The 11,897-nt window shown below is 41.2% G+C and overlaps 1 protein-coding gene across 1 annotated transcript; it reads right to left on the bottom strand.

Annotated features, from left to right (window-relative positions):
• Positions 1-1,264: 1,264 nt before the first annotated feature.
• Positions 1,265-10,392, bottom strand: cpox.L (coproporphyrinogen oxidase L homeolog). The gene is made up of 7 exons (XM_041581588.1): positions 9,932-10,392; positions 9,621-9,764; positions 7,384-7,494; positions 6,342-6,483; positions 4,310-4,528; positions 2,921-3,025; positions 1,265-2,778 (listed from the first exon to the last, which is right to left on the bottom strand). Exons 1-7 carry the CDS (start codon positions 10,338-10,340, stop codon positions 2,691-2,693), a joined length of 1,218 nt encoding a protein of 405 aa, XP_041437522.1. The 5' UTR covers positions 10,341-10,392; the 3' UTR covers positions 1,265-2,690.
• Positions 10,393-11,897: the final 1,505 nt, after the last annotated feature.

Genomic DNA, 11,897 nt, shown 5'->3' with positions numbered 1-11,897 from the left:
TCTTTTTTTAAAAAATTTCTCCCTCGAGCGCTAGGACCCTCCCACCTGGAGGGCCAACACGTACATAGCGCATGCGTATAATGAGCAATTTGCGGAATTCAATCATTATGCGTGTGCCCAAACACAGCCGCTTGTACCGCGGGCTCCCTCCCTGTGTAGATGGCCTAGCCCTGGCGGTTGGCAATTTAAAAAAAACTGTTACCCCCAACCGAAGTGCAGGCTCTATTATCCCCCACTTAATCATGGGCTGAGATCCCATCCACAGAAAATGTACTTTTAATGGGCATGTAAAGGCAAAAAAATAAAATCCCATTTTTACTTTCTTTAATGAAAAAAAAATCTCAATATACTTTAATTAAAAAATGTGTACCGATTTTATAAGAAACCTGACTGTATGCAGTGAAATTCTCCCTTCATTTACTGCTGTGGATAGGAATTGTCAGACGGTCCCTAACTGCTGAGCAGGGAAACAATCATACTTATGAACAGCAGGGGGAGCCCCCGCCTTACTTCCCAGCCATGCAGAACTCAAGCAGCTTTGTTTATGACGATCCCTAAGCAGCCCAGACCACACTGAGCATGTGCACAGTCTTAGTCTTGCAAAGATGTTTAACAAAGTTACAAGATGGTGAACCCCTGTAGCCAACTTTGAAAGCATAAATTATTTGTTTGATTAGGCTTGTGGTGCAGTAAGTTCATGTTTATATTTAGTATACAAAATACAGCATTTCTAGCCTTATTCTATTTTAGACTTTACATGCCCTTTAAGGAAATCACAACCAATCGCAAACATTTAGAGAGGAATTAAAAGAGACAGTGTCTTATACATGTCTTTAAGGAACCCTGTCAACATATTCCAAACAAGGATTTTCTGGATTTTCAATTTAAAAACAAGGATCCCCCTGGGCATAAACTTAGACTTTGATGTTTCATGTTACCATTGATGAATCCATTACGTTCAAATTTATATCTGTATACATTCTCGCTATGATCAGTTATGTTTGTATTTTGCTTTTAAGAAATATTTCTGTTGGACTCTGTATTTAAGACATGTATAGGACACTGTCCCTTTAAAAACCTCAATTTCTCTCTGTTTGTGATTGGTTGGGGATAATATTTTTGCCCAACAGGTGACCTTTAAGGCTAAATACGTAAAATAAATGGTTTAAAGATTGTGTTCTGGTGTGTTTGGTGTTTTAGTTCAGGGCTGCCGCATACAGTCAGAAAAGCAACTTACAGAAAAGGCAAGACTGAGGGACACCGATTTCTTTTTCATCAAATATATTTTTATTTGTCTTCCGCGACAGACTGCAATAAATATAAAAGTATAAAATCTTCTTATTGGCAGCTTCACAGTTAAAGATATTCATTCAGAGAGACGTAGAAGAAGTGATGATTTTACAGATGAATTCTCAGAGGAAACCAAAGGCAACAAAGGTTTGTGGGTCTGTACCAGAGTAAGGGGCATATTTATCAAGGGTCGAATTTCGAATTGAAAAATTTGAATTCAAAAAGACCAACCGAAATTTTTTTTTTTTTTTTGGTCGAATAGGTCCGTAATCGGCCAAATTTGAATTGTACGGATCGAAGGAATAGCGCATTCGATTTGAAGTTTTTCCAAAAAAAAAAACCTTCGATGGACTCCAAATAGGTTCTCGGAAGTCCCCTGTAGGCTAAATCAGCAATTCGGCAGGTTTTAGATGGCGAATGGGCGAAGTCGAATTTTTAAAGAGACAGTACATGATTAATTTCGATATTCAAATTTTTTTCAAAATTCCAATCAAATTTAGACTATTCCCTAGTCGAAGTACACAAAAAAAAATTAGCTCGACATTCAAATTTTTTCATTCGAAACTTCACCTCGACCTTTGATCAATCTGCCCCTAAGAGTATCATTTAAAAGGGCGGGGGTGTATATATGCACCCCCAAAATCTAATTCTGCTTGTTCATAGTGCTGTTTTTCTTTGCATTTTTGCAAGTTTTATTCTACTAATATCTCTTGGAGCTCTTGTCATGGTGGCTGCAGGGTTAACCAGGGACATCTCCAGTTTATATTCCTCATTGTTCCCCCTGCCTATATTAATTTAGGTTTAAAAAAAAAAAAAAAAAAAAAAAAAATACTTTTGACATTTTAATAGACCCCCCCCAAGGGAGAACAATGGCAGATCATATTGGTGTTATCCCATATTTTATATACAAGTCAAGCAACAATTACCAAATTTCATTAAGGGTCGGGGCACACAGGCAGATTCGGGGAGATTAGTCGCCCGTCGACAAATTTCCTCTTCTTCGGGGCGACAAATCTCCCAGAACTGCCTCCCGCCGGCTAGAATGTAAATCGCCGGCGGGATGGCACTCGGAGCGATTCGTTTTCTGAAGTCCTCCGAAGTTCCCTCGTGAGAAATGGCCAGTTTGACTCTTAATGGGCAGTTTAGGAAGCAGCAGTGCAAACTGACAGATTTGGGGAGTAGCAGGGCAACTATATAAAAAAAAAATATTTGCACAATGAGATAATTGACAGTTTGGGGATATGGACAAACCAAACACAGGACAGGACAACTGCCAGTATTTAGAAGACGGCACTGTTCTGTGTCCAGTTAAGCAGACAAGGCACATCATCCACTGGCTGACAGTCAGGAGATCCTGCAGCCACCCAGGAACCCATAGATTAGCCCAGCACCCCTGGCAGTTAGTGCACCCAGTCCCGGGGCTCACGCAGAACCTTCAGGATTTCTCCTTCTTTGGAATCTTCGGCCGGTACATGGTTGTACTCCCACCTAATCAAAAAGAGAACTATCTTTATACAGCAGCAGCAGAATGGAACATCGAATAAATGTAATATCGATTTAAAGGCAAAGTCTGCCATATTTATAACAATACATTAGAGTAAGTGCCTATGAAGGCATTAGCAGTACGCACCTTGCAGTGAGTGGCAGGGACATGAGAATACTCTCAATTCTGGATCCCGGAGTGGCGAGGCCAAACTTTGTACCTCTGTCATAAACAAGGTTAAACTCCACATACCTGCAGTGTGAGAGACAAACCCGACATTAACTACTAGAGGACGACCCTTAACCCTTACATAAACGGCAAAACGACTGACCAAGCATCAAAGCTCTCAGGTCCTTTAAAGGGGCAGTATTGACCTGTGTTTAACTGGCCCCAAAATATATATATATATAAATAAATATATATATATATATATATATATATATATATATATATATATATATATATATATATATATAAATAAATATATATATATATATATATATATATATATATATATATATATATATATATATATATATATATATATATATATATATATATATATATATATATATATATATATATATATATATAAATAATCTTCAAGATGGACCAGCACTCCCAATTCCTTAAATCACCGATTTTTATTGAAACATCACTTGTGTATCCAACATTGCAGCCCTCATTGATAAAGGCCCCAGTGAGGCTGAAACGTTGGATACACAAGAGATGTTTCAAAAATGATAGTTATGGGACCTGGGGTTTTCACAGATAACGTAATTTCTATACACTATATTTATTCTGTAGAATGCTTTACCATACAGCTTTAGAAGCTCTCTGTTTGTTTAGGATAGCAGCTGCCATATTAGCTTGGTGTGACCTCACTTTCTGTCTGAGTCTCTCCCTACTCACTCATAGCTCTGGGCTCAGATTACAGCAGAGAAGGGAGGGGATGGAGAGGAGCAAACTGAGCATGCTCACGCCCAGGGCAAGGAGGTTTATGCTGAAAACAGGAAGTCTGATACAGAAGTCCATGTGTACACAATAGAAGGAAATGAGGTGTTTCTTTTGACAGAGGACTCAGAGCAACATTACTTTGGAGGTTTACTGGTGTATTTATATAGACCTTTCTGATAAAGCTTACTTAATTTTAGCCTTTCCTTCTCCTTTAAGTCTACTAGAAAATCATATAAACATTAAATAAACCCAATAGGCTGGTTTTGCTTCCAATAAGGATTAATTATATCTTAGTTGGGATCAAGTACAAGCTACTGTTTTATTATTACAGAGAATAAAGGAAATCATTTTTTAAAAATCTGGATTATTTGATTATAATGGAGTCTATGGCAAACAGCCTTTCAGTAATTTGGAGCTTTCTGTATAATGGGTTTCCGGATAACAGATCCCATACCTGTACTATTATATACTCAACATTTATTGGAAGGTTTAGGGTAAAGTTTATATTCATATAGATGTTTGCTGGTGTGTTATAGTGCCCTGTGGGATCACAATCCCCCCCGCAGGTCCATTACTCACCGTCCTCTTCTCAACTGTTGCCACAGCTTTTCCTCTGGGGTGAAGGAGTCGTTCTTGTGCTTTTCCACTATGGGGAGGTAACAGGGAACAACTGCCTTGGCGCAGCTCTGCACAAACTCAAAGAGCTCTTCCTTGGGGGCGGAGTCCAAATCATCAAAGAAGATGCCGCCGACCCCTCTGCTCTCACCGCGGTGATTGATGAAGAAGTAATTATCACACCTAACCAGGCAGAGACAATGAATTGCAGTGAATTGTATTATATCTAAGCTGCCTGACCTTGGGGCCAAATGTATATTATATGAAGAATCCTCCAAATAGAATCCCAGTTTATCTGTTTAAATCTGGTTCCATGATCTTTGTCCCTGCAGCTGGAGTTGGAAACAGTAAAGGGGATGTAAAGGCAAAAATAAAATACAATAGAAATCTCTACACTGTCGCCAACTGTTCTACAGGGAAACAAACAAAGCTGCTTGAGTTCTGCATGGCTGGGAAGTAAGGCGGGGTCTCCCCCTGCTGTTCATAACTTTGATTGTTTCCCTGCAGAGCAGTTAGGGACCGTCTGACAATTCCTATCCACAGCAGTAAATGAAGGGAGAATTTCACTGCATACAGGCAGGTTTCTTATAAAAACCGTACACATTTTTTAATTAAAGTATATTGGAGATAGGTTTCTTTTTCATTAAAGAAAGTAATAATGGTATTTGATTTTCTTTGCCTATACATGCCCTTTAAAGTGGTTGTTCACCTATGATGTAGAGAGTGATATTCTGAGACAGTTTGCAATTGGTTTCCATTTTTTATTATTTGTGGTTTTTCGATTTATTTAGCTTTTTATACAGCGGCTCTCCGGTTTGCAACATCAGCAGCCTAGTTGCTAAGGTTCCAATTACCCTAGCAACTGTGCATTGGTTTGAATAAGAGGCTGGAATATGCTTAGGAGAGGCCCTGAGTAACAAAAAGTAGCAATAACAATAAATCTGTAGCCTTACAGAATATTTTTTTTTTTTGAAGGCTGAAAAGAGTAAAAAAAAAAAAAGGCAAATAGAAAAACTATAGAAAAATAAGTAATGGAGACCAATTGAAAAAAAATGCTTAGAATGGGCCATTCAAGAACATAATAAAAGTTTACGTAAAGGTGAAACACGCCTTTAACCCATTGTTGGACGTGCTTTAAGGATACTGAAGGCAGCAGAAAGTTGCAGTATAAGTGGGAGCCTCCCCTAGAGATAAATGTGGGTCAGGTTGCTGCACTCCACCCTCTTTATCAGGGAAGCTCAGGAGAGGCCGTTAGAGCAACAGCTTTATCTTCCCCCAGATGGAGGCTGTCTCTCATAGAGTCCTGCATGGCTCACCCCAGATAAATCTTCAAACGCAGCCATTGTCTCGTCAGCTACATTAGAAACCTATGGCTACACCATGAGCAAAGGAATCCCCAGCGAGCTAGAATCTCAATCCCAGAGTCTGCCTAGCAACATACCCCCAAGCCCAGCACTCAGAATGCTTCTCTGCTTTGTATACAGTAGGCAAGTACTATAAAGGTGACTGAAACCTAAAAACTGAATCAATTTTTTGTGGTTTCTGGGGCATTTTAGACTACCGATAGCTAAAAGCTTGGTATAAGTAGTCCAAAACTGCTATTGTCTCAGAAACGAATAGAAAATTAATGTAAATGACAAAAGGCACCACTGACAGTAAGTTTACATCAATGCATTGTTTCATTTTCAATCCCCCTTTAAGTGTTACATTGGGGGAGGGGGGTACCTTTACTTGCCAAAGTGGGCCCATCCCAACAAACAAAGCAGGTGCTGCTACAACCTCTGCACTCCTAATGACCAATACCTTTCTGCATGTGAATGGAAACTGCCCGTCACTATTTGGGTTGCAGCCATAAAATAAACAGCTGCACATTTTCGCCCATGTTAGGGTGGTTTCAAGTGAATGGCATTTCTCTCCCAGCAGAAAGACATCATGGGTGGCACTGCCAAGCCTTTCCGAATGCCCAGTGACAATGACAAGCCATTAAGGGACGTACCATTTTTTATACTTGGGATAAAAGGTAGGGCTGTGTTTATCGCACGCCTCCTTCAACGTCTGGTGAAAATGGATGACATCCTCCGGGTTGAGATACGTTGGGGTGAGGTCTGTGCCCCCTCCAAACCACCATTGCTTGTTTCCTATGGGATGAGAAGCAACAATGAGGATCATTCACAGTTAAACTCTATTTTACCCTGAAATTAATTACAGGTCAATATAATTTAAGGGCTTATTTACTAAACTGCATTAAGCAAATTGCCTTTTTTTACCCATGATGCATTTCTCCAAGAATTCCAGCGTAGTAACAACTGACCATTATGGAAGCTAACTCAGTCGCCTGCGCGGGGGGCAACTGCGTCGCCTGCGCGGGGGGCAACTGCGTCGCCTGCGCGGGGGGCAACTGCGTCGCCTGCGCGGGGGGCAACTGCGTCGCCTGCGCGGGGCGCAACTGCGTCGCCTGCGCGGGGCGCAACTCCGTCGCCTGCGCGGGGCGCAACTCCGTCGCCTGCGCGGGGCGCAACTCCGTCGCCTGCGCAAAGGGAACCCTTGGAGTAAAGCTTCCTCTAGTCTTAATTCCAGGATCCCCTTGCGTCAGGCCTGATCCATAAAAGCAGAAGCAACTGGGATTTGGGCACAAGTAAACAGGAGCCTGTATAGCAATAGGCTCGTGAATGGCATTTAACCCTTTGCCTGCCAATCTACATTGCTAGCAGGAAACTAAAGTGCCAGCGACACAGATTCTACGTTTGTGGGTTGCGTTCAAATGAAAGAAACAGTGGAGACTGGCAGCAGTGAGAGACATGTGTGTTTGTTCTCCCCCTATGCAGCCGGGACTTTGAACTCCTACCTACTTGGCCGGGTCACAGGTTCAGAGACAGACAGACGGGAGGGGGCAGGACAGACAGATAGGGATCCCATGAGCCAGTTTGGGTCAGACAGAACTTTAGCTGAAGAGCAGGAAGAAATCACCAGGACTGTATATGTTACCCTCCCCCTCCCATGTAGGAACGCTGCCTTATTCCCCTCCCCCGAGTACCTACCGTCTGCCTCCTCAATCTCAAAGTATCTGTAGTTGAAGTGGATGGTGGGAACATGGGGGTTCTTCGGGTGGATAACAGAGCTGACCCCCATCGCGCAGAAGGGCAGCTTCCCTATTAGAATAGAATGAAAATAAATACAGGAATATAGTGTAATCACCCCAATACAGTAAGGTCTTTATATACATTCAAATATCTCCCTGCAGCTGCCTTCGATTATATTTTGGGACCCTTTATGGGACCCCATACTACTAAGTTAGCTGGGCTCCCCGTTCTCCAATTTATTAACCCATGAGTCACCTGAGTGTGAGCTCTACCAACAGGCTTAAGGTGACCATGCACAGGGTGAGATTAGCTTTATCCAATGTAGAGAATAATGTACCCCCTGCTGTAACAGATAAGGATATTAGGTCCTATGGCCATATGAAGGCTTGGGCCCAAGTGCTTATATACAAGTTATGTAACTCCAAGGTGAAGTCCAGCATCCTCACATTTTGCAACAGGCTATAATTTTTCTTACAATAAACCATGTCACACAAGTGACATCACTAAGCACTGTGTACAAGCGATGACATCACCAAGTACCATGTCTTAAGATATAATACACAAGATCTATGAATATCCTGTAAATTATATAGTGAATAAAGTACCCCCTCTTGTAAATTATATAGTGAATAAAGTACCCCCTCTTGTAAATTATAAGGATATTATAAGTAACCGATGAGATTCATGACCATATAAAAGTACAAGACAAAAGGCCAAGTGTTTTTATACAGGTCATGAAACTCTGAGGTGACTTCTAATATCCTCATATTTTGCAACAGGGGGTACTTTATTCATTATAATACACAAGTTTCAGTGAGTCATGTGACAAATGACATCAGAACTCACAGTTTATAACTGATGACATCAGAACTCACCGTTTATAAGGCTATAACTTACAAGATTCATGGCTTTTGTGTATTATATCCTTATAAACGGTTTTCAGTGACATCAACGGTTATAATCGGAGCTTAGTGATGTCATTTCTGTCACATGACTCACTGAAACTGGGGTATTATAATAAATAAAGTACCCCTTGTTGTAAAATATGAGGATATAAGAAGTCACCTCGGATTCCATGACCTGTATAAAAACACTCGGCCTTGGCCTTGTGTTTTTATATAGTCATGGAACTCATCTGTCACTTATAATATCCTTATATATTACAATAGGGGGTACTTTATTCACTGTATATTCAGGGCTCTTGAACATTATGTATTTATAATAGTAAAGAGCCATAAGAGTCTTTGGCCTGGTACCTCTATGTGGCCTTGGAACGCCTTTCTAATATCCTTATATTTTACAATCGGGGATACATTATTCCCTATATATTATATATAGGGAATAAAGTACCCCCTCTTGTAAATTATAAGGGTATTATAAGTTACCGAGGAGTTTCATGACCATATAAAAGTACAAGACCAAAGGCTGAGTGTTTTTATACAGGTCATGGAACTCAGAAGTGACTTCTAATATCCTCATATTTTGCAACTGGGGGTACTTTATTTATTATAATACACAAGTTTCAGTGAGTCATGTGACAGAAATGACATCAGAACTCACCGTTTATAACTGATGACATCAGAACTCACCGTTTATAACTGATGACATCAGAACTCACCGTTTATAACTGATGACATCAGAACTCACCGTTTAAGTAGTGAATAAAGTACCCCCTCTTGCAAATTATAAGGATATTATAAGTTACCGAGGAATTTCATGACCATAGGCCGAGTGTTTTTATACAGGTCATGGAACTCCGAGGTAACTTCTAATATCCTTATATTTTGCAACTGGGGGTAATTTATTTATTATAATACACAAGTTTCAGTGAGTCATGTCACAGAAATCGCATCACTACTCACAGTTTATAACTGATGACATCAGAACTCACCGTTTATAACTGATGACATCAGAACTCACCGTTTATAACTGATGACATCAGAACTCACCGTTTATAACTGATGACATCAGAACTCACCGTTTATAACTGATGACATCAGAACTCACCGTTTATAACTGATGACATCAGAACTCACCGTTTATAACTGATGACATCAGAACTCACCGTTTATAACTGATGACATCAGAACTCACCGTTTATAACTGATGACATCAGAACTCACCGTTTATAAGGATATAATTCACAAGATACTCATGGCGTGTGTGTACTATATAGAATTGACGCACAGACGTACCGTCTTTAGTTTTCAGGGACTTCCCCCGGCTCTTCATTTGCCGTATGGACTCCTCCGACAGGTAACCGTGAACGACGGACACGTTGACGCCGGCTTTCTCGAAGACCTTGCTGTCCTGCAGAACGCAGCTAATGCCACCGCCGCCTGCACACAAAGTAAATGGCAATATAATGCACGAGTGCAACTGTATGGGAAGTAGTTTCAACCCCAACAAATAATGACAATGAGTAAGGAATAATAAAGTTGCGGGGGCTGATGGGAGATGTAGTTCAATGGCAGCCCAGTGCCCATAGTAATACTGTTGTACCCACCTTCTGCCCGCTGCCAGCGATCCACAGTGAAGGAGGAATTGCCATCAGCCTCTGCCAGTGCCCGACACACCTCAGCCTGAGTTCCCATGATCATCAGCTCCATGCGGCTCTTCATATCGTCCCTGTGATCCCGCAGCTCCTGCACCGGAGTGATGGGCAGCGCCATGAACTCAGCGCAACGCTCCTCCACTTCATCTCTTTGCGCCGGGGGGATCCGGGCTGCCAGCTCCGCTCTCTGTAAGTGACTGTAACCGGCTGTCAGACCGGCCACCAGGGCAGCTCCGGCGGCTGCAAACACGGAAGCTCTGCTCCTGCCCGCCGGGGCTGCCGAGCCATGGAGAGTCCGGACACAGAGCTGACCCCGAAGGGCCCGACAAGAGCGTAACACTGGCTGCCTGAGGAACGACATCACACGCGTCTATCTGCACGTCCTCTACCTGCTCCTCTGACAATATACTATGTGCGTGGGCGGGGACAGCGCGTTGCATCTCGGGACTTGTAGTTTTTTTCCTTACAATTCTACATTCACTCCTGCTCATGAGAATAATATCACAGGAACTGCCCTTTATTATGAGGAAAATACTATTTTATTCATCCACACATACACTTTGCCCCTCTACAGCCGCCTGCTTAAACTGGGGGCTGGTTGTTAGGGACATTGCCCGTAGCAACCGTAAAATCGCTCGAATAGTCGGATACCACTTTCTTGAATATGTGTCGTAGTGATGGGTGACTTTATTCGCCAGACATGGATTCGTGGTGATTTTCCGGATTTCACCGACTGCAAATGTTTTCCCGAAAATGCAGCGAAAATTGGAAAAATTTCACACGTTAAATTTATTCACACGCCCATTGACTTTAATGAATTTGGACAAAAGAATTGGACGTGTAAACATTGTCGGGCGCCTAAAAACTGTCGTGCATCAAAATTATTTGGACGCCCATTGACTTTAAAGGATCAGTAACATCAATTTTTTTTATTAAAAAATCCGTTAGTGTAGAATGAAAAAAAACCACAAAGACATATTAAACTTTTAAATGGCGAAGTCTTTATTAAGAAATAACTTACTGAAATTCCGCTTGCGCTCCTCTTCAGAAAAGGGCGACAAACAATTTCTCCTCCCTGGCTATCTCCTATAAGGAAGGCAGGGAGGAGAAATCGAGCGCCGCATGATGACTCGCCGGATCGCCTTTTCTATAGAGGAGCGCAAGTGGAGTTTCGGTAAGTTATTTCTTAACAAAGACTTAGCAATTTAAAAGTTTAATATGTCTTTGTGGTTTTTTTTTCGTTCTACACTAACGGATTTTTTAATAAAAAAATTTAATGTTACTGGTCCTTTAATGCATTTGGACAAATGAGTCGCACGTAAAAAAAATTGTCGAGCGCATAAAAATTGTCGTGTGTCAAAATTATTCGGACGCCCGTTGACTTTAATGCATGTGAACAGTCGCACGTATAAAAATTGTCAATCGTGTCAAAATTGTCGCATGTCAAAATAATTTGGATGCCCATTGACTTCAATGCGTTTTGCTAATTTTTCGCTGTTTTCAGAATTTTTTCAGACTTTTGCAAATTTTTCGGCGAAACAGGACAAACAAAATCTGCTCTGTGTAAACTACATGAAACATTTGCCATAAAAACTAAAAAAAAAAAGAAAAAACTGATGATGTTGGAAAGACTTTTTTTTTCTTACTGAACTACAACTGACTCTTGGATGTAAACGTATGAACAAAAGACTCCATCTGAATTTGTCTGATCCAACATTACATTTCAGCTGTGGGGGATAAGATTTTGTACAAAATCTTGTGCTGTTGTGTGATGTGTGGCAAGATTAGATAAAATATGACCCGCAACTCCGCGATTTAGATTCTAGCCGGCGGGAAGGCAGTTCGGGGAGATTAGTCGCCCAAAGAAGAGGTGATTTGTCGCCGGGCAACTAAAATCTCCCCAAATCTCCATGTGTGT

The sequence above is a fragment of the Xenopus laevis genome, chromosome 2L (genome assembly GCF_017654675.1).
Source record: "Xenopus laevis strain J_2021 chromosome 2L, Xenopus_laevis_v10.1, whole genome shotgun sequence".
Lineage (NCBI taxonomy): Eukaryota > Metazoa > Chordata > Amphibia > Anura > Pipidae > Xenopus > Xenopus laevis.
This window is presented reverse-complemented; position numbering and strand designations above follow the sequence as displayed.